At 38.5% G+C, this 27908-nt stretch overlaps 1 protein-coding gene across 2 annotated transcripts in view; it reads left to right on the forward strand.

The window, feature by feature from the left end:
* The window catches only part of PXYLP1 (2-phosphoxylose phosphatase 1), a 111879-nt gene extending 85441 nt beyond the window's left edge, over positions 1-26438 (forward strand). For both annotated transcript variants that reach the window (XM_060242182.1, XM_060242180.1), the window contains 4 exons: positions 2363-2524; positions 3564-3690; positions 22277-22419; positions 23964-26438. In XM_060242182.1, the coding sequence (XP_060098165.1) occupies positions 2363-2524; positions 3564-3690; positions 22277-22419; positions 23964-24895 (1364 nt within the window). In that variant the 3' untranslated portion in view covers positions 24896-26438. The remainder of the gene's footprint in view (positions 1-2362; positions 2525-3563; positions 3691-22276; positions 22420-23963) is intronic.
* The last annotated feature ends 1470 nt before the right edge of the window (positions 26439-27908 follow it).

A 27908-nucleotide genomic window follows, 5' to 3' on the forward strand; every position in this document is an offset into this window, starting at 1 on the left:
CAGGTCTGCTGTTCTAAACTCAGAAATTCAGTTCACATTTGAGCTGGAGAACTCTTGAGTAAAAAGGGCATTTAATTTGTAATGCAGTGAATCATAAGCTAGATAAATTCGTATTGTGAAATAGGTAAACACATGGTTCAGTGGTAATTCTCACACTCCATGAATGAAATTAGTTGCAGACTTAAAGTTATATGTTTATTACATTCCCCACTTATAATGAACAGAAACGATATAAAGTGGTCATAGGGAAGTAAATTTAAGACTGCCCAGGATGGCTGCAGTTCTTAAATTGTCTCAACATATGGCAAGATTTCCAGTAGAGTGTTTCCCTCTGCCTTGTTTCTGAACTTGTAACATTGTACACTAACAGCTCTAATCCATAGGCACCTTATCTGTCTCTTCCAGACTGCTTTTTTTGTAAATCCTCCAGTAGGTTTTTGTGCTTATTCCATGTCTCTCTTCCCAACCTTCCAGCCTATTTTCTACCTTTTACTGCATTTCTGTACTTATCAGTCTTTTACTGCTGTTTTCCACTTTTAATTTTTTTAAAAATGACAATTACCTTGTGGATTTTGGAGACTGTAAAAGACCTTTATTTGGGGGTGAAGAGTAATTCACTTTGAGTAGTTTCTGGCACACATGTTTTCTTTTCCAAGCTGCTGAAAATTTGCAATGCAACATTACTCCCCCCCCCCCACCCATGAGAACAGCTTTGAATAGTTTGGTTGCACAGAACTCAAAGAACCTTCTGTGTTTTAAGGTAGCCGTTCAGCAAAGAAAGTCTAGGCTAAAGCGATACCTTGGACTACTAGCTATTTTCATTCTGCTTGTTTAAAAAAAAAAAACAGATTGGGAAATGGATTTTCTTTTTGTTCTCATTTTAGGTAAAATCGTTTTGCTATAGAATCTTTTCATTTGGTAGTGGTGTTTTTTTATTGCAGCAAATTTTAGTGGTATTCCAAATAAAAATGAAATAACTCATAATTAATAATGCTTTATGCTTGTTGAAAGTATATGAAATCGAACAGTCATGTCTTTCAGATTTGGTAGTATATTTGATGTTTAAATTGGAATCTTATTATTGAAAGTTCAGTTTCTAGTGTTATGGTATTTTAGCATGTGTAATGTGGTAGCCCGTTTCTTTTAACTTCTGTTGTAAAACCACGGGGTAAGGTGGAAGTAGTAACAAGAAAAAAGTTTTGTATGTACAGATTGGAGCACAACATTGAAAATGTCAATCTTTTTTTTTTTTTTTTGTGGTGGGAAAAATGTTTTCTAGGATAGAATGTGGCTATTTCCCTGCCTTCCTGCATACTAGTTCGACTCAAGCTGTGCTGCTTCCTGCATCTATGTCAAAAGTAGAAAGGATCCCCTGGAAAGAGATGGATTGCTTCCAAAGGAGTCTCTCCTTTGGAAGGAACAGGATTAAGTTGGGGGGAGGGGGAGTAGATTCTGAAAAAGCAGGTCAGAATTAAGAAAAACAGGAAGACTTTCAAGTTTTTCTATAGTTTTTAATGAAGGCAATAGAGACCAGACTTGAATAACTGTACTAATAACTGGAAGTGTTAATAGTACAGTGCTATGTATAGTTGCTTCAGTCTAAGTCCACTGACGTCTAATTGTTATTGCACATTTAGTTAAAATGTTGTGATTTAATATATGTAGGTTCTCTTAATAATTCTTTCAACAATACATTGTGATTAAAGACGTGGAGAAAATTAGCAAGCCCCAAGCATGAGAATTAGGGACCCTATGAGGATCCAGTAGGGTTGCCAGGTTTTTGTTGGAAAATACCTGGGGACTTTGGGGATGGATCCAGGAGAGGGCAGTGTTTGGGGAGGGGAGGGGCCTCAGCATGGTACAATGCCATATAGTCCACCCTTCAAAGTAGCCATTTTCTCCAGAGGAGCTGATCTCTGCCAGCTGGAGATCAGTTGTAAAAATGGGAGATCTCCAGGCACCCTACCAGTGTGCTGGAGGCTGGCAACCCTACCAGTGAGCCATTGTAATGGCTTACTTAAAACATTTCAGAAATTGAAATCTTTTATGACTCATGGCATTGTATTATGTGTTGGCATCAGGGAGGAGATGCTTATTTTAGGATTGTTCCAGGCCCAGAGTAATGAACACAGAACATTATTTTATGAAGACAAAACCAGTGATTTAAGCAGATTCCTCAGATCAGGAATCTGTTTCCTTGTTCGTTTATGTGCTTGAATTTTGCTCAATACTAACCTGTAATAAATATTGCTTTTTAAAAAATGTTGGTAATGAAGTCAATAACGTTTTGTTTCCCCCAGTGATTTGTGGGCCCTAATAAAGACTGGCTGGCTGACTGACTGCTTGTTTATATTTATTTTAGTACACTTGATCCCTGTTACCCCAGTCAAAGAAGATGGATTGAACTCCAAGAACCGAAAAAGGATAATGCCTGATCCTTTGACAGAGTCCCCTCCAGTTGATCCCACTTATGAAGCTAAGTTTTATTGTAACATCCCCAGTATACCTGAGCACAGCATGGAAGGTAAATTTATCATAGTATTGCTTGTTACACTTTTTATTTCTATGAAAAATGATGATTTGACTTGAATTTCTAGCCTCCCCACACTGTGTGCTCATGGGTGGTTATCATTCTGCATTGGCTATTAAAATTAAGGTACAAAACTAGTACGAAAACAATAGCAACAAAAACCCCATTCATTCTTTATTCTTAGCCATAGAAAACTAGCCCAGTAAGTCTGACATTGCTTATGAACACAATAAAAAGGGGACAAATTCTGAGCTAGGAATTACTAGTTAAGGGATTGAAAACAAGAATGCTGGTGAAATAATACCTTTTTACATATCTGTGGTATGGCCACAATTGAAATTCTATAGGTTCTCTGTCTCAGATGTAGTATTGTAGTGCTGGCAAAGGTGCAGGAAAAGGCAACCCAAATGCTCAAGTAGTTGGAGCATCTGCTTAACAAAGAAGCACTAGGAGTTTGAGGCTTTAAAATTCAGGGGAAAGGAGATTAAAGAAGAGTTAGATAGCGATATGTAAATTATGTATGGAGTGGAGAAATTGGATAATGAGAGATTTTTGTCCTTTCTCCATAATATTGGAATTCATAAGTTAATCAGTAGTATATCAGGATAGATAAAAGAGTGGTTAGCTTTTGGATGATGGCCCCTAATTCAATTGGGTATAAAATAAGTTTAAACAAGTTCATGGAAGACTATTAGGCACAATGACTAAATGGAACTTAGATGTTCAGAGGTAATAATACTTTGAATAGAGTTGCTGGAGGGTAGCAACAAGGAGAGTCTTAGGTCTCCATGCCATATTGTTTCATCTAATGACTAACCAGAAGGCTGTACTAGGTAGATGTGTGGGCTGATATTCTATGGCAAGTCATACATTTTTATGATTAATATGTGGAATGCATGGTGGAGACCTCAGGATGATTGATCCACCCTTACATGCATTCAGCACATTCCAAATTTGTATAAAGAGCTTATGGTTCTTGAGTTGAGACATTTGAAAGTAACGTATTGCTATTATCTAAATTTGTCTTTTATAGGTCATGCACCTCATTATTTTAAGCTAGTGTCTGTTCATGTGTTGATTCGCCATGGGGATCGATACCCTCTTTATGCCATTCCCAAAACTAAAAGACCAAACATTGACTGTACATTAGTGCCTAACAGGTATGTATTCAGTTTTACCATTTCTCTGTGGGTATTAATGTAAAGTTCAACTGAATAGAAGGACCCAGTAAAAGTTTATAAGCATCAGTACTCAATTTCCTTATTCCCAGGCTTGTGAACTTTTGCTGAAAGGATTTCTTTTCTTTTTTTTAAAAAAATGGTATCTGTAATATTGCCAGCTCTGTTCTCTTCACTTTCCAAACTCAGTATCAGGGATCTTCTTTCTGCACTTGAATGCAGATAGGTAGAATTTCCAGGATGGGTCTAGGGGCAATAAGAGAACCTTCTCTTGTTTCCCACACCCTTCAAATTAAACTTCTTTCGTATGGAGAGGGGCTGGGATGCAGTGGTAGAACACCGTGATTTGCATGCAGAAAGTCTAGAGTTGTTAGCTCTGGGTTGGAAAACACCTGGAAGTTTTGGGGTAGAGTCTGAGGAGGATGGGTTTTTGAGAGGGGAGGGACCTCAGCAGGGTATAATGCCATACAGTCCACCCTCCAAAACAGTCTTTTTCTCTTGGTCATCTGGAGATCAATTTCAATACCAGGAGATCCCCAAGTGCTACCTGGAGGCTGGCTACCCTAAGAAAGTCTGCGATTCAGTCTCCAGCATCTCTAGCTAAACCGCTTTTTTGGAGGGGAAAAGTGCGTCTTATGATGCGAAAAATACGGTATATTTAAATCCCAACACCTTGTTACTTTCTAAGGTGCTTTATTACAGAGAACTTTTTTTTAAGAGAAAAAAACAAAAAGGGGCAAATGACAAAGATTGAATAGAGTGCTTATGGTTAATTAGAATAGTAAGTGTTGAACTGCAATTTGGAAGAATGCCACTGAAAATCAAACTACTGAGATCTGGTTTTAATATCCTACAGTGAATGCATACTGTTCTGTAAAGGTCAAGGATTTTAACATGATCCAACCTTTCAGGCCTTTGTAATCTCTTTATTATGGCAGATAAATATCTAATGGAGTCAAAATTTGGGGGATGGCACAAGAAACAGAACAGCTAATGTTATGTTATGCTGTATACTTTTCAAAAAACAAATTTCAAGGCCTTAAAATACTGCACATAAAGTCAGCATTGACTCTAGATTAGACCTACTCAATTCTACCAAATTGCCCTGGCCATGGATAAGCAATTAAATTTTCTAATAAGATAAGCAATGAGTAATTAGCTAATTTTGATGATAGGATTTTTAATGAACTTACTCCAGGGAAGGAAACATTAATTGAAGAAAGATAATTCAAAGCCATTTAGAAATCCTACAGGGTTTGACAATCTAAGTTATAAAATGTCTGTTGGTATTATACTAAAGAAAACATTTTGCAGATTTGGCAAGTACATGTGGTGATGGCAGTTAATTAAACAGCCATCACCCCCCTCCACCCTTACAAACAGGTGTGGGGTAGAAATTTTTCCAAAATGGGAAGTCTTCCAATGTTTTATTTTTCCATGAAAATTTTCGATTTGTAAAGATTCATTGTTTCATAAAACTAATAACAATGAATGAATGGGATTGCTAATAGAATATTAGACAACCTTGGCAGTTTCAAAGTAATTAATCTGTTCCCCCTCCCATGATTATCCATAGGAATTGTATGAGGTATATTTTTTTAAACGGGGGGTAGGCAATAAAACCACAAAGCCAGAGCTTTTTTTCTGGGGGAATGAGTGGAATGGAGTTCTGGAACCTCTTTGTGGAAACAAAATTCTCAAAAAATATGTAAGAGTTCATGAGGGATACCCATGTGTTTCTCCTTCATTTCTCTCCCGAGAGTTCCAGCACCTCTTTTTCCAGAAGAAATGCCCTGTACAAAACCATATAATACAAATAAAAAATGAAATTGTAAATTCACCTGGTTGGCTGTACAGGTCAAATTAGAGGCAAAGCTAGGATTATTTGTATGTCTTTTCTCACAAAGTGGAAGGAATAGTTCCATTTCAGATTGGTAATTACAGTAGCACGTAGTGCAATGATGGAGTGTCTCAGTGACCTCTGTGAATGAGAGTTAGTTTTTGTTGAAATAGATAAGTGGACAACCACATCCATTGCATATCAGGCACATCTTTTTATGTGTACTAAAATTAACATCTCAACAGCTTTCAATATCTTTGATTTTCTCCCTTAAATTTAAACCAAGAGAAGTACACAATATGTTTTCTTTAAGTATTCACCAGTATTATCCTAATGAAATAATTACCATATAACCCTTTGAATTCTAATGAAGTATTTGCTGCTAAATTAACATGAAATACTAACTATAAGCCAAAATAAGCATGCTAAATCATTGCATGTTCTTTCTAGGATTATTTTCTAGAAAAATTTCTGATGCTAGTGTTTCTGGAATCTTTTTGAGATATTTTAAAGTTTAAAAATTAGTAATAAATGTATTTTTAAGTAATTGGTAGAGTGGGATAGTTGTTCCAAGGAAGTATATTTGATTGGAATGACACTCAAAGGATATATCCATGTTTATATGTTTGAACATATAATATTTCATTGAATTAATGGCTGCCACACATGGGGCAAGGGAGGACTATGAATTCTGTCCTCTGTTCACAAATGAAGTGACTACATGATGCACAGTCGCTCTACTTGAAGGCTGGAAGATAGGATAGTGGAGCTGCCTATGTGCAGAAAAATAACTTCCCTAAATAAATGCAAGACTATTTTAGGAGCCCTTTTCAGTAGGGCTTCTGAGTCAAAGCAGTAAGTTGATTGATACCATAACACTGTGTTTCAATGGAAGTGTGAGTTTTTCCCAGAAAGAATTTAAAAAGTGCTGCACATTTTGAATGTGATCCGCCCTGAGCCCCTTTGGGATAGGGCGGAATATAAATGAACAAAATAAATAAATAAATAAAATATAGATTGGCAGCTATTTCAGTTTAATTATTTTCTCATTGAAATTCGTATTTGTTTAAGCTGTTTAGGCTTTGCTTTGTGGTAAGTATCCTATTTGTATTCAGTTCCATTCTTTGTTTCATTTGGTATTCCACAGATGGAGTTCATTAATTACACAGATTATGCTGCAGCCCTATGGACTTTTAATGGGCAGACAGGATAGCTTAGGGGTCATTCTTGAGCTTTATGAATTAAAATTTGTGGCGTATAAATAGTGTGAAATGAATGTAAGAAAACAGACCAAATCCTTGGAGATTTCTCCTGTCAAATTTCAATTAACATTTTCATTTAAAAAATCAAGGTAGATTTCCATAGGGAAAACATGCTTTTGTGATTGTTCATCAGAATAATTAACTTTCTATGGTATTATTTTTTTAAAAAAAAATCATGTCCACAATACCTTATGTTAATTTTGCATGTGACAGCCATAGTGCTTGATTAAAACCTTGCAGAATCCAGTTTCATAAAAATGGCCAAAAGAGAATACCTTTACCTATTGTACATAGACGGATGTTTTTTTTTTTAAAAAAGCAAAAGTATAAGTACTTAGCTGGTCTCTTGCAGCTGAGCCTTAAAAACAAACTTAAAATGTAATTAGCTGTAAAGACAGGGGAGACATAACTTCTAGTGTGCATAGAACTTATTGCTGCAGAAGGGCAGATATAGGGAACCTGTCCTTAGCAATGTAAGAAATGGTAGGAAGTGGTAGTCTATTATTAAGCACCCTGAATACTTGTAATGGGGCCAAGCTACAAAGGTAGACTCCTTAAGATTAAACTATGGAGATAAGACTCTGTGAGTGCGTTCACACTGCACTAAATTATGCATTTTGCAAATAGATTTTTACTGTGTAGGAATAGCAAAAACCCAGTAGCAAAACGCATTATTTAGTGTAGTGTGAATGCACCCTGTGTTCCAGAATGGTAGTAGGAGATAAGTAAACAGTTCATTGTGGCCACAAGATTATGCAATATTAATGCTGGTTTGTGTTTTTGTGGAATGTCTGTTTTTGCTAGTTGTGTCAGAAAAGGAAATAGGAAAGACCTGTATATACATGGTTCTCTGGATCAAGCCTCATTATGGTGGTTCTGTAGTAAGTACCCAGTTTCACAGGTGGATGAGGTGAAAAACATTTATATTCAATTACTGCGACATTTATGGCATATGGCGGCTGAATTAATTTTAAAAACTTCACTCTTCATTTATGGTTTAACATAATTATGAAAGTGTTCAGTGGCATACAGAATGACTTTGGCACATGCTTTAAACACTATTTCAAGATGCTGAGTTAGTCAGATCAACACTAAGGAAGCAGGGTTTTCAAAAAACTGAAGTCACCGAAAATAAACCAAATAGGGGGCCAGTGTCCGGAGAAAGTACCTATCTGTATCCAAGAATGAGAATACAGTAGGTATCTTAGAAACATAGTGGAATGGTGAAAATCTATGGAATACAGTCATCCTTGGGTATAAGCACAGAGGAGGTGTGATTGACTGTCCCATGGCTGCTCTTGGGGATGTGCCCCCCTCAAAGACCATGTGACTGGCATGGAGCTGGCCAAAAGCCTTCTGCTGTTACCCCCCTCCAGCCCGGGGCTGCAAAGGTGGTTTTTGGATGAGTCTGTGCTGTGACTTGTAATCAGCTAGTTCAGAGCACAGGAAAAATGCTTCGAGGCAGAAAATTAGCATTTGTAGCGAGATAATCCTGTGACCTATTCAGGGGGGTGGGGTCCCTTGTTCTGAACTCATGTGCAGAGTAACATATTTGAGTACAGTAGCACCTTAGACCAACAAGATTTTCAGGGTATAAGCTTTCAAGAGTCAAAGCTCCCTTTGTCAGACACAGCAGAATAGAGTTGCCATTGATATTAACAGCTGATACATTGGGAAGGGTAGGAGGAGAAAAAATAGATGGTTAATGTATTTTTAAAGTGCTGTAAACTGCTCTGAGGACTGAAGTTAAAAAGTGTTATATAAATGTTGATAATAAATAACTAAAATAAAATAAAATGGAATAATGATGAATAAGTTTGTTTGGAATAAAAAGAGCAAAAAAAAAATAAGATGAGGAGGTGAAAAAAGATATAACTGAAGCAAGAATGGTAGAGACAGTTGAGAATTATGGTAAAACAAGCATATGTTTACAGCTTTCTTGGCACAGTATCTTCATTAGTCAGAACATAATAGCTCCAAGTTCTTGCATAATTTTCTTTCGTTTGTATATGTCAGAAACTGGAGTTTATCTTCATTTATGCAAATAGACTTAAAGAGACTAAGGCCTGTTAATGTTTACTTACTGGGAAGAACTGAACCCACTGCAAGTTTTTGGAACCTGCACACCCTCTCCTGCACCAATGAATGTCTGCAGATGTTGCATGAACATGTGCAGGGCCAACCCAAAGACTTTAGGCACTTTAGGACAGTCTTTGCATAGAACCCCAACCTGCTGCTTGCCTTGTGCCCTCCTTGCATTTCCTGGGCGCTCTCTGAGCTTTACCCACTGCAAAGCCAGGCAGACCAAAGCCCGGCACAGGGGCGCAAGCAGCCCCCTGCCAGCAACCCTGCACTCAGGTGTGCTGCCAGCCACTCCGCAAAGCCAGATAGGGAGCAGAGCCTAGCATGGTGTATGCTCTTCTTGCCATTCCTCCTTCACAGGAATAGGGGAAGGCAAGGTGGATGAACTGTCTGCTGCACCAGCAGTGAAGCCAGTCAGGAAAATAACTTGCTCAACTAAATGTAGTAAAGCCTGGTTCATTGATTTAACTTTTTCTGAGGAGGTGGATGTGACGGAATCAAAAGGTTAAAGTAGTAGCTGAGGACTCAAAGAGCACTGAGTCATGTGACCCGAGGGTGGGGGCCAGGTGCGCTCAGAACTCTCAGGTCTGGAGTGGGGGGTTAACTGTCAGAAAACGGTCAAAAACGGGGAGTTGAAACAGTCAAAAACGGGGAGAACTTATAAGGTGACGAAGGGAGAGCCGCGGGTCTGAGGGAGTCAGGAGAGCTGGGGGCTGTCACACCAGATGACTCCAGGGACCAGGTACATAAAGCCCAAAGACCAGCCTAAGTAAAGTTTTGGAGAAGGGAATAATAAAAAGACTGTGAAACCTGAAAAACCTCAGTGCCCTACTGAAGGTGTCAAGCCTACATATATGTCAAGCCTGTATATAAACTGTTAATCATAAGAAGACACAAACTATCCTCTGTATAAACATCCCATCACCCCAGTTCAAGCCTATCAATAAATAAAGGACTGTGGTTGATTGTTTCGATCTTCAGTGCCTGAGTCTTTGGGAGAGACAGCTATTCAGCAGTGATCCCCTCATTAGCTATCAACAGGACCCCCGAAGTGACTAATATCATTATACGTCCGTGCTAAGTTACGGAAAAAGGCGGGCAATAGGCGGCCATTGCATTAGATGGTTATAGTGGAAGACTGTACAAGGGCCTGAAACTTATACCTGGTTAGAAGTACCTGGAAAATAATCATTGGATAGGAATCAATGGTTATTAGGCAGTTTAATTTGAATAGTTTTTATGACATTTTTTAATCTTTAACTTAATTTAATCTTAAATCTTACACCTAAGGTCTACAAAGAGCACAAACCTTTTAATAACTGACAGTTTTCATTTTGACACACAGCAGAGGTTTCCTGCTACTGAATATAGTGATATAGTTCAAACATTTAGAGAGTTTGGGGAGGGGGGATGAAGTCATGTGAGAAAAATGGATGGTTTTGTTTGGACTTAGATATTCTCTTATGCTTCACTGATTGCATGAATACCAAGCAGCAATGCTGACAAGAAATCTAAGATACAGCAGCAGCCTCCTAGCAATTTACTCTCAAATAGACCTCTTGGCTCTAGTCGGTTGAGGATTATAATGGAGGTTTCACACCTCTATTTCATCAGCTTCAAACAATGTGCAGTATATTGGAAATTCTGTAAGATGTTCAGGCAAACAAACCAAATGAAAGTACATCTAAAGTTTTAAGAAACAGGCAATTATAGGTCTTGCAAATAATGAACTTCATGCTGACAGTTTGTTAATCACATTTTTTAAAAAGATGGGAAAAAATTAACCATCCCTGGCCACATTTCCAGGTCTCTGAATTATCAGAAGGGGGGTGGTCAGAGTGCATGACTAATAACTTGCACTGTTATTCTGCCATGGATATTAAATTTTAAGAATCTCTCTGGGGGCTTAATCCTTCAAACTAAGCAGAGTAATTTCTTTCATTCTGCTCAGTCCCAGCAACCTTCACAGTGTTGCCTGGATACTCAGTCTCCTGCGGCATCTGTAAATTGGCCAAGTCAACAGCAAGATTGCTAATCTGAATTTTTAAAAAAATCCTTGGGAAAAGTAATTGGCCAGGCAGAATCTGAAATACAACTTGCCTTTCTGCCTTTTTCAAGCGCCCCCTCACCACTTATAAATAGTAAGGTTTCACAGTGCAGTCAGTAGAATACTGGCCTGCAGGATACCTTCCTTTAAGGATTCCAGCACCTTCATATCTAGCCTTTTAAAAATACATTTTCATAAATGTGGTTGCACGCTTTCAGTGCCCGAATAACATTTAACAGTCTACCACTATAGATATTGAGCTTTCAAAATAAACATTCTCAAAGTTAACTGTAAATGTCACTGCTCATGGGTGTAAGAGAGCAACTGTACTGTTTTAAACTCCAGATTTTTCCTTGGTACACTTTGGAATACTTCAGCAGAAAAAGAAACTATGGATCTTAAGAAAATAGTGCCAGCTGTAGGTCTTCAATGGAAGAGCAAGCTCTAAGTCCAGTAGCTTCTTCGAAACCAACTAAATTTCCAGTGTAATCTTTCAGGAGTCAAAGTTGCCTTCATCAGATATCCAATAGAGCTTTGACTCTCAAAAGTTTATACCCTGGAAATCTTGAAGGTCTTTAAGGTGCTACTGAACTTCATGTCTTGCTTTGCTTACTTGGACTTGCATGCAAACATTGTTATAGGAAATCTAATTTGAGTCAATTGGTAGTGTCAGTGCATGTATACCTATTGTTGGGAACTAAAGAAGGGTTTGGAGGAAAGAATCCTATTGCAGTGGAGAAAATTGTACTGCAGATATGTAACAAAGTTCCATGAATGTTTAATTGTAAAAAAAGAAAGAAAAAAACCTTGATTGAACTGTCTGCAACTTGAGTACCAAAGTTGCCATGGATGCTTTTTATATTCACTACATTTCCCACCCCTATTCCACATATATGTTTGAAAGGATAAATGCATTCCTACCACTGAGGCAAACTACTTGAGGAGAGGGGTAGATTGGAGAGGAGAAATTATAGGCAGGGATAGGCTAAACCTCCCTTGCTACTGCCTGGCAAAGTGATTGAGAGAGCAGTAGTAGACCAACTCCAGGTCTTTTTTTCTTCTTTGATAACTCATCTGTTCTGAATCCTTTTCATTCTGATTTGAGGTTCTGTTATGGAACAGAGACAGCCCTACTGACTTTAGTTGATGACTTCTTTCTGAATTAGACAAAGGCCATGCTTCTTTGTTGCTCTTACTGGATTTATCTGCACTCTTTGATTCAGTGAACCATGCCACCTCTTGATGAAGTGCTTTGAGGCAACAGTAGGTGTTAGGAGATGTGCTTTGGACTTGCTCAAATCATTCTTCATAGATGAAGCTATCATCAGTGTGAGATTTATCCTGTGGGATTCCACAGGGCACAATCCTATTTTATTTTCAGTCTCTATGTAAAGCCTTTTAAACAAACCATTTGTAGTTTTTGAAGTTGGTTGTCATTAATCTGCTCACAATAGCCATCTTTATATATCCTTATCCAAATCTTCTAATGATGTGGTATAAATCATGAATCTTTGGCCAGCTGATGTAGTTAAATAGCCAAGAGTGAACAAAACTGGAGCTAAACCCTAGAAAGACAAAGGTAGTGCTGGTCTGGAAAGTAGAGATCTTGAACGACATTTTGATGGGATTCATCTGCTCCTTACTGACTCTGTTAAGAGCCTTGCAGTATATTGGATCCACCATTACTGCTGGAGAAGCAAATTAAAGCAGCTGCAAAAAGAAGTTTTCTTCCAACTCAGTCTAGCCTGGAAATTGACCCCTTACCTTGGTCTAGCTGATTTGGCCACCTGTTGGTAACAAGAGTGGACTACTTCTGGATTATTCAAGAGGGCTTTTTTACATGGGTAATAGGATTGTATACTTGGGTAAGGATCAAGGACTGTGGTGAGTACTACTGTGTACTGTCTTTTGCTCTAAGTAGGATCCCACTATGTAATTTTTGCATCTTTTAATGCATCCTATTAATACTCTTGCTTCACTTAAGCTCTGTTTTAGATACCTGGTTGGTTTCAGATTTCTGCAATGTAAATCCTATTGCAATGCTTATTGGGTGTCCCATCCTGTTGATTTTATTGACTTAGTCTGTATAATCTGCCTTGAATCCCAGTGAGAAAGGTGGACTATAAATAATGCAAATAAAATACTTTGTTCAGAATTCTGGCCTCTTAGGTCTTTGTTTCCCTAGGAATAAAAAAGCTATACTCACATCACCACATTAGCTCAAACTGATAGACTGACAAAATGTTTTCATGCACACAGTAATTTAGTGAATAATTGGATAGGGCTTCTTCCTGTCCCCCCCCCCCCCACACACACAATAAGAAAATAGTGTGTTTTGTCATCTTTGCAAATGTTTGTGAGTAGTCAAGGGTTGCCTCCAAGTTCCATTCCCAAACCCATTAGGAAATCTTTTGAACAGCATGAATCCAGTCTACTGCATCAGCTCCAACAGACTGGGTCATAATAAACAGAAAGATGAAATGGAATCTTAAAGTCTGTCGAAGAGGCTATTTCAAGTAATCACCATCATATTAGTGATAAAATGGTAGTAAGAAAACCTGTCTTAAAAAAACCCTGTCTGTTGTTTTGTGACTACTTGTTTCAGTGGTAAGAATGATGGTTGCAGAACTGATTGAGTTTGTTTTGTAATAAACTAGATTGTACTGATAAATTATCTATGGTAGTGTTAAACCTTGCATTAAGTTCCAGGATATTTTGCCCTGTCAGCCTTTAGAAAGAAAATAAGAGCGGTGCAAAACAGTAAACATGCTGTTGGTTTTGCTAGATATTTCTGAAGTTTGAGCCTTTTTGTTGTTCCTAAACCATAACTTTTGTGCTGTTTTAGCATCTCTGAATAGTATGTTAACAATTATATAATTGCTAGAAATATTTTTATTTCTATTTGTGTAATAATAAAGTTGACCTTTGCTTTGCATTAGCTGAAGATGTAGTTTGACAGAATTAGGTTACGTCTTACCAGGTTCAAATTTGTTGGTTATATACACAGGCAGAAAGGTTTGTATGTCCTTTGCATCCCATCCCAGGTCTTTGACATGAGGATTTCAAAGCCAAACGAGACCTAACATGAAAAACCCATGTATTGGGACCAATACTCCCTCTAAGCTGTGAAGTCTTGTGAGCAAGAATTCTACTTCATGAGCTACTGGCATTAAAGTTGTAAGCTACTGCATAAATTATCTTGCTCTGGCTAAAAAACTGTGAGCTAGCTTGCACTAACTCAGCTTAGAGGAAACACTGATTGGGTAGTATGTGGTTTGTTTGTTTTTTTAAAAAAATTGCTAATTGGCAGCATTTGGCAGAAGCTCAGAGGATCCCAAAAGGGTTGATGGGAAACAGCCAATTGCAGCTTTGGAAGAGTGTTTTATAATATCATAGGCAAACTGAGGAAATGCCTTTTTTGTTGGAAGTTTGAAATGACCAAAACCTTCACTCAGTTTTAAAAGTTTTTTTCCCCCTTTGGGCAGAGAACAGGCAGGAAGGAGGAAAGTCCATTCAATTGTTTTCCAGACTTATCTCAGCCCACCTCTATATGAATGCTAATAGATCTAGCAGGAGGAATAATGGGTGGATCATATTTTCCCTCTTCTCCAAATGAAACAGGGGGTTGGAGAACTTTAGACTAGAAAGGTTCCAGGAATAATCTCTAGGAAAGAGATTTCTGGAGACATCAGGAAAAGCATCCTTGACCTAGCCTGACCTGGTCAGTGGGAGGGGAGAGAGAGATGATAAAAACTCCTTGCAGCAAGGAAAGGGTCTCTTTCATGCTGGGGCATCAGAGGGGACCAAACTCTTAACTGAAGCCTGGAGCAGGTGCCCATTGGCCTTGTGGTGGCCTGGTCAGCAGGAAGGAAGCTTCAAGGTAATGGTGACTCCGTAGAGATCTGTAACTACCCAAGCTAAAGAGCCTGTCCTACATTTAACATCTGATAGGGCATATACTGTATAAAGAGAGGGACAGAAGAACTGTGTGTGGCGGAATTTATTTTGGGTTGGCCCTTTTTATGATCCTAACCATATTCTTTATGGTCTTAAACATACCCTTAAACATATTCTTTATGAAATTGGCTACAAGAACTCTTCCAGAAAGTAGCTATACTCTTATGAAATGAGCACTAAGCCCATCAAGCACCTTAGAAGCTTCTATATTTCTTTTTGAGTTGGCCCTCACAATCATTTTAGCAGCGGTTATGGAATTTGGCCACTAGAGTTCTGAGTTATTCAGCCTCTTAAGCATCTTTTGCTCTCACATAAGTTGCCTCCCCAAGACAGGAAGACCATATTTGGTATTGCAGTAAGCAGCCATTTGCAAAGACCCAGAAACTGGGTAAAGGGTTGATGTGAACTGGGGACAGTCTCAGCCAGGATTGTTTTGAAGTTAGCTCTGATTGTTGATAGTTGGCGGTGAAAATGCTTACAGCTGAGTGACACAAGTAGCTAGTATGAGATCACTAGAGCCTATATAAGCTGTGGATTTTTTGGCTCCCACTGCTGATCTGGACCAGAGTGTAGCTAGACTGCCTCTGTGACAGATTATGCCACACTAATTGGGACTTAGAATCTTGGGCTGCTCTGCAGAGACAATTCTTCTGCTGAACAGCCTAAGAGAAGAAACACCCTTTGCTGATTTAAAACATTGAACACAGAGCATAGCTCAGATAGAATGGGATTTGGGACTTAGATTCTAACTGGGACAATGTAGACTAATAGGGCTAAGTCCTGTTGGGACTTAGAATTTTCAGTATGCTTTCTGCTTTATTGTATTTTATGCTTTATGCTCTAACTGTGTAAACTGTTTTCTGTTCTGCCTTTCTGTCCATATATATTAAGCCTTCTAAAGGAGTCTTCTTAAGTCAAAAGGAACTGTACAAGCAACTGTACTAATGTAATCTCTGTTCTGCCTCTCTATCCATATATCTGAAGCTTCTGTTTAAAGAGAAACTTGGAGTCTAATAAACTGTTTTTGCTTTGAGAAACTTGGAGTCAGATAAAGTTTATCTATGAGGTCTTAAAACTTATTAGTGAGTATGTATTCGCCTTCTGATAACTGCAGTTTGTTCTAATAATTGCAGGTCCTGATTTTGGTGTTTTATATTGTTGGGGGTACAATAGAAATCCCCCTACACTGTGCTTTACCTATTTCTTTTGAATCCCTCACTTAATATGGTACTGTGTTAAAAAATATGCTTGTGAACATTTTCTTTTAAATAAATACTTTATAACTTTTGCTGCTGGTAGTCATTCTTTGTACCACGTAGACCTCCACCATCTTGGACTTGCTGTTTTTAAAAGAGGCACCAGTGGGAAGGCAGGCAATTGACAAGTGACTATTCCTCCAGGGGCATACAAGGTATTAAACTGTTCATGTGGTGACCAGGTGCTTGGCAGCGGGAGACACAGAGGCAAGTCCTCAGAACTTGGAAGGGAAGCTGGGAATCCTGACCCTTCAAGCAGGCAATCCTGTACAAAGGTCAGGTGGTAGTGGTGGGTTACTGCAAAAAAGGAGCCTCTCCAGGTATTGTGAAAAACCTTGGAGGACAGGGCAGAATAGAGCCTGTTAGCTAGAGTAGGCCCATTCTTCCTACAAACCATCATTGAGAAGGTTTAAGAAACCTGTCTCCAATGGGAACCCTTCCATGATCATCTTCCCAGGGCTGCAAATTAGCACTTAGAAGAGAAAAAACAAAAGCAAAACTGCAGTTGTTTGACAAGGGTCTTCGTGTCAAGACTGGTTTGGCCTTAGTTTCAGCTAAACCAAGGCTTGAATGATAACTTCCAGCACCTACATGTGAATTAACAGTATCAAGTCATGCGTAGGATGGAGGATGGAGTTTAGAAGAGAAGAGATACAGAAACTTTAATTAAACAAAGGGATTTTTAATTAAACCTCAAAAAGATGATTATATTCTTAAGTGTGCATCAGAATTTTTGGTGTATTGAAGAAGGTACTTGTATTTTACTAATATGTACACAGCCAAGAAGAATTGCTCAGGAAAAAGTCTTATAGAAACAGTGCCATCAGAGTGTATTGTTAAATGTTTAAGACTGCAATCTAATGAACCTGTAATGGACTTGAGTTCTGTTCAGTGTAGTGGGACGTACACATGAAAATTTGTATAACTGGACTGTGTTGCATCTCCCCCCCCCAAAAAAAAAAAAATGCTCTAGCATCAAAATTGGAGTGGGTCTGTGCCTCATGGGAAGACTCCATGCTTTAAAGTTCAGTCTCTGACATCTGCTAAAGGATGTCAAGTATTCAGCCTGTGAATACCTGAGACCCTGGGGAGCTACTCTCAGCTGAAATAGACAGCATCCGGCATGCCGAGAAGATAGAAGCCTTTTTGTTTTTTACAAGGATGAATGTTTGGTGTCTTCTACACAGGGATGAGACTTTATGGTTTCCTGAAGATTAAGTGCAGCAGCATCAGTGCTTCCACATAGCAGGTTCCACAGTTTCCCTGCCACAATCCCTCAGAAGTGACCACCCTCCCCCACTCTGTGCCAGCAGGGCTTTTGGAATTCTTTTAAAAAATCAGCACTAGAATATTGTTACATTAATATACTGTTGTAACAATAGGTGCAACAGGTTCTTTGAATTCACAACTTTCATTTTTATATTCAAAAAAGTATCTAGGGTCCTTGTATATCCACAAAGGAAAGGGCTAAAGCTTTATTTATTTATTACTTTTTTGGTAATGAAAGTTGGGAATTCAGAGAAGCTGCTGCACAATGAATATATACCTATATTCTAGTGTATTAAAAAAAAATTTAAGCCCACCAGTGGTGATGGGAGGAAAAGGCTGTCACACGTGCCTGGAAATCTAAATCCACCCCCCACCCCCCAAGCCATTCTGACTTCATTGCAATCTTTCCCAAAATTTCAGAGCAAAGCAGGTTTGAAGAAGATTGGAGGGAGAAACACTGAGGAAATTCTCAGAAGTGCATGAATGCACCACAATGTTGTGGGGAAGCAGGAGGAAAAATCCACTTCCCAAAAGTATTGCACTCCAGGCAGCCAACCCATTTAGAAGACATCCTTGATAGAAAATGCCACTTAGTGCTAATTCCAAGAGTAGCTTTGTTAGTTACAGAAGAAATAATCAGGGGTGTTATGGAAAGATTACTCACATTTAATTCCAGCATTAGGTTTCATAGACCAGAGTCAACTTCTTCATACACAATGAGCATATCCTCACTATGCTGTCATTTTATATAAGAGTATTTTTAAGAGGCAGCAGGGTCAAGGGGATGTAAACTGTGGGAAGTACAGAGGGAAGGTGTTGCAGCTCAGTGTTAGAGCATCCACTTGGCATGTAGGAGATCCCAGATTCAATCTCTGTCATCTTCAGTTGAAAAGATCAGGCAGTGGATGATGGGAAATACTTCTGCCTGAGACCCTGGAGAGCCAGCCACTGGCAGTCTGGGTAGACAATACTGACCTTGATGAACTTATGGTCTGATTCTGTATGAGGCAGCCTTTTGTGTACATGTGTTCAGATGTAATGATGTAAAATTTAAATCTAATGAAGAAAAATATAGGAAACCATTCACTAGTAGAATCATAGAATACTAAGAGACCTCCAGGGTCATCTAGTCCAACCCCTGCACAATACAGGAAATTCACAAGTACCTCCCCCCTCTACACACACATCCAGTGACCCCAGCTCCAAACCCAGAAGATGGCAAAACAAAACAAAAACCTCTATAGGATCGCTTTCTAAATAGGCCTGGAAAAAATTGGTGCCTGACCCTCCAAGTGGCAGACAGCATTTCCCTTGGTGTGTAAGAAGGGCCATGAGACCCAAGCATTGATGTGTCCCTTCTTTTCCTCCTTCCTATTATCTGCCTGAGTTCATAGAATCAGCATGGCCATCTAGCCTATTTAAACACTTCCAAAGAAGGAGAGCCTCCTGAAGAAGTCTGTTCTGCTTAGGAACCGCTCTGTCGGAAGTCCTTCCTAATGTTTAGCTGAAAACTCTTGATTTAATTTCAACCTGTTGGTTCTGGTCTGACCTTCTGTGGCAACAGAAAACAACTCCACACCATATGACAGCCCTTCAAGTACTTTTGAAGATGGTGATCATATCCTCTTTCAGTCATCTCCTTTCCAGGCTAAACATACCCAGCTTCTTCAGCCTTTCCTTATAGGTCTCCAGACCCTTCACCATCTTTGTTACCCTCCTCTGGACATGTTCCAGCTTGCTATAGCCTTCTTAAATTGTGGTGCCCAAAACTGAACACAATACTCTAGGAGAGGTCTAACCAGAGCAGAGTAAAGCGCTACCATCACTTAGTATGATGCTAAGCAAATTAACACATATAATTAATGGGGGCTTCCAGGTTTTGCCAAGTTAGTCAACATCCATAGTGAGGTAAAAATTGAAAATATCACGAAGCATCCCCCTTGGGATTTTTATCTTACACTGAGTATTAATTACCCTGATTTGGGACATTAGAATGACTGGAGAGCAAGCCAAGCAGCTCCTGCGGTATAAGTAGCCGTATGCTGGCTACTCAGCATGGAGAGCAAGCAGGTGGCCTGGTTGGAGCCAAGGGGCCCTTCCAGTGCTTCCTGCACTTCTGGGGTTTGACTTGCTCTTCACCACCACTGGCCCTTTCAAGCCAGTGACCCGTGAGGGATTTTTGGTAGTTTAAATGGTCATGCCACTTCTGATGGTAATAATTTTTGTTGCTGGTAGTGCAAGTTCCTGATAATGGAAGTGATATATTTTTCAAGTTGGTGTGGTATGGAATGAATGGCTGAATGGCGTTCTGGTTATCCACTGAAGTCTGCGTGTGACCCAATGAAAACTTATTAGATCTTGGCCTTTTCTAAAAGTATGTTATATCTTTCAGCTTCCTTTCAAGATCTAGTGGGTCTGCTGATATATTATTTCTAGTGTAACTGACCTTTTCATTTGTGAGTTATCCTGAGGAAATTCCTCTGCATTTAAGGAAACCTTCTTTGTATACTTTATGTAGTGCTCTAAAAACTACCTGTTTCTGAAAAGTAGTATGTTTTCCCAGAAATAGTAGTGTGGCACCCTCTTGTGGCTCAAGTAACTTTGAGAAGTAGGAGGCAGTGTATCAAACAGTTACCCTGTCTTTGATCCAGTTCTTTTGGATGCCTGCAAGTTCTCAGGTAGAAATTATAACTTTTTTTGTACCAATGACATAATTTGCATTTGACTCATGTGAGACATGTAAGCACCATATTGAAACTTTCAAGCATGGCAGAGAATCTTCTGACAAATGCAAAATGTGTACCTTTAAAAATAAATTAAGCATAGCACAGAGGAATTCATAGACCATAAAATGAAAGGAGAAAGATTTTTGTACTGAACACTTCCAAATGGTACGACTATGAAAAGAACAAAATGACTAGATCTCAATCAGAATTGGGGAGTTGCTAAAAATGGAAAATTGTGACCAATTTGTGCCCTCATACTTTGTTGTGACTCTTTGAATATCTTTTATATCTTTGCATGGACAAAGTTCATCCATGCAGAGTAGCAACATGGAGGAAGCAATGTCTGATGCAGCAAGTCTACAGGTGCAACCAGTGAAATTTGCATAAGTAATTTGGAAGTTTCCCTGGAAATCAGTACTTATAGAATCACCAGTACTTATAGAATTAAACATGTTTCCTGCTATTTCCTTCTGGCTGCATTTATGAGAACAGTCTGCACTGAGTAGTTTTTTAAAGACCATGCTGACCCTACATTACTTTTGTAACAATTCAGCTCTTCTGTTGAAATCGTAACCAAGTAAATGAACAGGGAATCTGTTTTCTAGTTACCTGTTCAGCTGTTTCCAAAGCCATTTGAGCATCAATCTTCACCACTGTGATTTTTAAATAGTCTGTCACCCGCCTCAGGTGCTATTTGTCTGGAAGAAAGCCATAAAATACACATTTTAAATAGATATCCAGGGATATCTGCTGATAGTGCTCTGGTGTTGTTCTTTCACCACAGATAGTTGTCTTCCTCCTGATATAATTTGCAGTGTGTAACCTTGGACCCCATGGTGGGCAATATGTTGTATAAGCAAGGCAGGAGTTAAAATTTGGGATCCAAGGAGTTGCAGGAAAGTTATGAAGTTTTAAACGGAGAGAAGAATGTCTTTTACATGGCAAGACTACCTGGATAGAGACACACCATGATGTAGAAATTCTAGCTATTTGTCTCAGACCCAAGAGATCAGACTTCCATCCTAGTATTATTTGACTAAAGTTAAAATTTGGCCTAGTTGTATATAGAATAATGTACACTGAACATTGTATTTTTTCTCCCCTAACAGTGCTCTGTTCTTAGTAAATATTTTTTTAAAAAAAAATTAAACATGTTTCTTTTTGGGGCATAAAGTGACCAAGACTGTGCCTGTCAATTGACTCTTCCTAAAATCTCACAGTAGAATATTTTTTAAAAACTGTGCTGGTAGTTAGCATTTGCATGGCTGTGCTATTCTAAAAGAAAAAAAAAAAGAAATGCTAAAAAAAATTGTCCATAGGATCAGTCTTACACTAGCTTGGTGGTTTCTACCCACCCCCTTTTTGAGGGGTTGATAAACATTTTATCACGGTGCAGAATCCCAGCTCCCACCTAACATAAAAATAAAATCAAGGAAGGTAAGTCCTGGTGCCAGGAATTGATTTACAAGGTGTTTTTCCATGTTGAAATGTTCAAGTTTTATCAAGTGCCATGTACATTTATTATGATAACTAAGATATCTTGGTGACCACACCTCAGTCAGAAGTTGGAAAGTAGCATGAAAAAATGAATACATCAATGGAATTGAAGTTGTGATCCAAAAAGGCCCTACCACAAGCACAGCTGGGGATGCAGTTGTCCCAGTTCTCACTCATACAAATTATTCTTCCTGTGTTTTTCTACAAATTATGTCTTATGTTCTCCCTCCAATTTAAAATGTAGCTTGTAGTTTAGCAGAAGACCATCCAAGTGAAAATGAACCCACTTGTATTTTTGGACTTTTTTTTTTTGCAGCCCTCTTGATAGCAGATGCTTTACAATTGATCTTCTGTGCTAAGAGGTGTTGTAAATAAATTGTGTTTTCAGGTGGGTTTTTTTTGTGTGTGTTTGTGTCCCTTTCATATTCATTTGCTGTCTCACACAGCACACACTCCTTCAGGCATTGGTGGCCATCTGCATGGCTACATATTTCATTTCTTTAAAAGTGGTTTTCCCCAGGAGGAGGTACTCCCCCATCATGAAATTATGTGAAATGGCATAATTAGAGCACTCTAATGTTCAGAGCTTTTTTCATGCACTTAGAGGTCTTGTATTCGGTTTATCTCTTTAGAAAGCCTTCTCATCCTCAGCTGGAAGCTTTTATTGGCCATATGTCAAAACTTGGATCAGAAGCCAAAATGGATAGCACTCTGAGCAGCATGCCTCGTTATCCCAGCCATTTACTGTGTGAAATGGGAGAACTTACACAGACAGGTGAGTGTATACAGCTGTTTTATTTCCACCTCTGGCAAAAATCACTTTTCCAAAGGGCTCTTTGATTTTCTCTTAATTGAAACTACCTGACCACCTGTTCAGTGTTTCCAAATGATTTTGCTAGAGAACATGACGGTACATTCCAGGAGAGCCACCTTGAACAATTCTCAGGAGAAATGGCATATACATTTTCTAAATCTTCATAATAAAACACAGTTAAAATAGCAATGCAAAATCACCATGTTATTGTAGCAAATTCTCTCCCTCACCCTGCCCCAGCATAATTTTTTAAACCAAAGTGGATGACCGATTTGAAAGAGATATTTCTTTTCTTCTCACTCTCCCTCCCCCCCAAATGAGTTAGATGGACTTCTGAAACAATTCAGTCATGGGCATACCAACAATTCCCAAGCTTAGTTTTATGCATCTCTAATAAAATCAGATTTATTTCCATTTCCCTGAGGACCTCATAAACATATTCAGTATGAAAATTAAGTTAATTTAAATTAATTTCATGTTGTGTGTATATTTTTGTAAGTCGCATTGAATTTTTTTAGTAAGGTGACTCAACTATGCAGAAAATAATTTCAATAACTAGAAGGTCTAAATTATTTTAATACAAGGCCTGATAAGCCCCCAGCAGCTACTACCTGGTGCAACATCCCCAACATGATGGCATCATGCAGAAGTGACGATATCATGCTGGGGACATCACACAGTGACACTCTGGTATTTTGAGCAGAAATCTATAGATACCACAGAGTTTTGGCCAAAATACCAGTATTGCTGCACAACATCCTCAGCATGATGATATCACTTCCATGTGATGTCATAACATTGGGAACATTACACATAATGACGTTGCCCCACCTCCACTCCAGGAAAACTCCCTCCCACCCCCTGCCAGCAAAGAGTTGAGGACTGTACTACTTTGTTACAGGTCCACCAACTATGATAGTAAGAACCCTTTTTTCCCATATTCTTTCCAACACTGTGAGGGCATAGTTGGGTTGATATGTGCTAGTTTTGAAGGCATTAAATACCATCTATAAATAACTTTTGTAGTTGGATGGAGATGGATTGTGAGATAAAACTGAAATAATGCAATTCTCTCATAAACTGTTTATTATAAAAAGTTATTGAACTTCTACCATTATAGTAAGCAATATAAAGGGCTAAATTATAATTTAAGTTTTAAATTATGTACTTAATTATGTTCCCCTTTGTTTCTGTGCTATCTTTCTGGATCCTAGCTAACTGGATCCAAAATATAATATATATTTTTCAAATAACAACTGAGAAGCTCCCCTCCTCCCAGCTTCCAGTTGCTATTGATGGGACCACAAGAACAAAGGTATGAAACAAGACAGAAACCTTCTTCATTGAACATTTTATTTAATTGTATTTATATTCATTTTTTTTATTGTGATCCATTTTGAGAGTTGTTTTTTACTGGAAAAAATGAAAATAAACAACTGCAACTAGAGTCCCTCTCTTAAGCATGATTATGACAGAATTCTTTCCTTTTTCCTCTTTTGATAAAGGGGTTGTGCAGCATTTGCGAAATGGACAGCTACTACAGGATATTTATATAAAGAAGCATAATCTGATACCAAGTGACTGGTCAGCAAAACATTTGTATTTGGAGACCACTGGAAAGAGTCGAACACTGCAGAGTGGACTGGCATTACTGTATGCCTTCCTACCAGATTTTGACTGGAATAAAATTAATTTTAGACACCAGTGGAGCACCATTTTCTGTTCTGGAAGTTGTGTTTGTCCAATAAGAAACTATTATCTTGGAGAGGATCAGCGTCGACAGTATAGTCTACGTGTTACAAACATACACTTAGAAAAAACATATGCAGATATGGCAAAAATAATTGGCATCCCTACAAAACAGTTGAGAGCTTCTAATCCTGTAGATTCTCTGTTGTGCCATTTTTGCCATAATGTCAGTTTCCCATGTACTAAGAATGGCTGTATTACCATGGAGCACTTTAAAGTAATTAAAGCACATCAACTTGAAGATGAAAAAGAGAGGCAGGAGAAGAAATATTATTACTTGTATGCACTACTGGCAACCTACCCTTTTCTTAACCAGACTGTGAATCGTATGCAGCGCATTGCAGAGGGCAAAGGGGGAGAATTATTTGTTCTGTACTCTGCTCATGATGTCACCTTGTCACCTGTCCTTAGTGCCTTAGGCATTACTGAGGCCAGGTTTCCAAGATTTGCAGCTAGATTAGTCTTTGAGCTGTGGAAAGATGGGAAAAAGAACAAAGAACACTTCATTCGTATCCTTTATAATGGTGTTGATGTCTCATCACAAACTTCCTTCTGCCGGGATTATAACCAGCGTTACAACAAACCAATGTGCCCTTTTGAGAAATTTGTTCATTTTGTTAATCAAGACATGTTTTCACCTTTTAATACCACCAATTATTATGATGCATGTCGCAGGAGACTCTTCTAAAAGAGGAATAAATAAATGTTACATTTTGTATTGTCAGAAAGTTCATCTTTAAGGAAATCTGACACTGTCAAATCTTTGTATGCCTAAGTGCAAATGAAAAAAGCTTGAAATGGTTTTAGTTTTGCCAAAACCCAGTGGTTTAAAGTAGAAAAAAATATCTAATGCCCATCACAGGATATATGTGCATTCTGGTCAACTTGATTTGTCTCTGAGCTGCTGTAAAATAAATATTGCTTGAAGAACTGAGTGTATATTCTGATTCCTAGATACTCCACTGCAAAGGTGGAACAAAAAAAAATCCTTTGAATACTTGGAATAATAGAAAGTATTTCTCCATTCTTATAGAGCTTAAAGTATTTCTGAAGTTGTAATCCAGTGAAGTCAAAGGGCATACATTTTGGAGATACATGAATACAAATGTACAAATGCTTTTTGCACACACAGCTCTATAGCATGTGATCTTTAATTATTGTGAGGAAATATAATGGAGGTCCCATCCTACAGAATGTTGGCAGCATGATTTCTGCTGAAAAGTGTTACTGTAATCTGGGAACAGTGTGGGAGTTGTAATGTTTACCAATGATTTCTTATGTAGATGGGCTGGAAATTGAGGGAAGCCTGCTTGCCAACATGCTGCAAAGAACCTTGTACATAATCAGTGTTAGCTGATCCATGTGGGAAACCATTTAAAAACAGTGCAGCCTCCCATGGGGCCTCCTCCCCCACTTGGCAGAAACCAAACCATACCATATCACATACAAAGGAAACCCCTAGGACACATGGAAATGAGTTCCATTCTTTGCACTTTTAGCACTTTATGTGTACATCAAATGCAAATTACAATTTTTGTGCCAGATGGTAGAAAAGGATTAAGAAGTACATACAGTGTCATTAGATGGAGAATGGAAAACTGTACATCAGACTTTTAATACATTGATTTTAGGGTCTTTGTTTACTTATGTGTTCAAATCAATGTGCTGTGATGGAAAACAGTGTGTTTAGCAGTTGGTTGTAATGGCTGCATGTAGCCAAAAGAAAAAAAAAATGACTTGATGCTTGATTTTGTAGCCCATTTAGTACTTTTATAGACTAGGAAGACATTTTATAAGCTTTGTCTTGTTTTTTACTGTACAGTGCGTGTACTAAATGGTTTTTTACCTTCTTTGTAAAAGGGATGCCAAATGCCATTTTCAAACTTTATCCTTTAATCATGGTAAACAGGTTTACAAATAAATTGTCAAGAATGATTTTACCTTGATAAACTATTAAGATGTCACAATTCCATTTTTAAACATTGGTGTCATTCAGGATTTTTTTTTGTCAACTTGGAGAAGATTTTCTTTATTTGTGAAATGCTAAATTTTTATAATGCTGAAGTTTTTAACATGCTAAAAACCCTAATTTAGTGTGGGGTACTTGTTGAAACAGTGATAGAAATTCAGAGGAGCTGTAATTTAATTTGTGGTTCTGACTTTATAGGCATGTCAGCCTCCTTTGAAATGGTGCATTTGAATGTTTCTATAAATAAAAATTTAGAAGAATTCTTGGTGGTAGTTGTTCATGAACTCTTATCTTGCTGTATGTGGTATTCAGAACAGAGCTTGTAAAAACTGATCTTTGCAGTACTGATTGTTTTATGTGTCTGTTGCTCTAATGATTGCTGACTTTGCAACTTAATTGTTTTTTTTTATTCAGTAGGGATGCAGGATGCATTGCCAGAATATTAAAAGGCTGATATTGTATAAGAATACGGCTGCAATCTTAAACCCTTTTCACTGAAGTCATTCCTGGAGTAGCCTCACCGTTTCCACGAGGACTTTAATAAGAGTTCTTTGCAGAAAGTGTTTCAGGGACCTCTATTAGAAATGTATAAGTAGTTAAGCTCTAGATTTCCCAATGTAAAGCTAGGTGATCACAGTCTTTGTACCACACTCTGATGGCACAAGACAAAAAAGTTTATATGATCTGAAGAGAACCAGCATATCGCTTTGGTGGTTTGTTTGTAATTTGCTTACCCCATACATCTGTGGCCTGGTACCAATGATCACCATCCCTGTCCTCTGCACATTGACTCATCACAATAGGAGAGAGAGGAGGTATGAGCACACTGGCCTTGCCTCCCTGCCTTTGTGTGATTGTCTGGTCATCTGAAGAGTGCAGCTGTTAGATTGTATTCTGTAGATGACCAGTCACACAGAAGCAGGAGGTGAGACCAGCATGCTTCTTCCTGCCCTCCCTTCCCACATGGTGAGTCAGCACTGTGGGGTCAGCGTGAGGTAAAATCATCATCTCTGAACTATGAATGCATGGCAGGGCAAAGGAGAAAAGAAAGACTTCTACTGTACAGATAAGAGTTCTGTATGCTGGGGTCTTATATCTGAGGTAAATTAGAACACTGAAGGAAGTGACTAAAAGAATACAGGAATAAAAGACAACATCTGATCTTGTTGAAACCATTCAATTGTATTGAATTAGGATTGGGAGACCTGATTTCAAATCTCCCTTCATCTGTAAAGTTCACAGGGTGCCCTTGGACCAGTCACTAAGTCACAGTCTAATCTCCACAACTGTGAGAAGAAAAGAGGGGATGGGAAACATACACAGCCTTGAGATCCCTGGTCAGTTCCAGCATTGCATTTCCCTGAGATCCAGGGCTTTTGGCTGTGGAGCGTAGCTGTGGAGCAGTTCCCCCTCCTCTGGCAGCCTGCAGTCCTGTTGCTGGAAGATGAAATTTTCTCAGAACAGACTTTGAGGCTGCTGTGTTGGGGAAGGAGTCTGAGAAATTCATGCACCATGGCACAAGTAGTGTCTGCAGAAATGCTACTTGCATTTAACCTCATTAGTGAAATGATGGGATCAAAATCTGATAGTTTGCTGGACAGTTATTGACTGAACAGTTTTTTTCTTCTGGCAGTTCATCTAAATATTGGATAAAGTTAATTAAAATATTCATGAATGAAGGCTGGGTGGTAGGCAATAAACTATGGAGTCTTGTGAGCAAAAATTCTACTTT

The sequence above is a fragment of the Heteronotia binoei genome, chromosome 6, assembly GCF_032191835.1.
Source record: "Heteronotia binoei isolate CCM8104 ecotype False Entrance Well chromosome 6, APGP_CSIRO_Hbin_v1, whole genome shotgun sequence".
Lineage (NCBI taxonomy): Eukaryota > Metazoa > Chordata > Lepidosauria > Squamata > Gekkonidae > Heteronotia > Heteronotia binoei.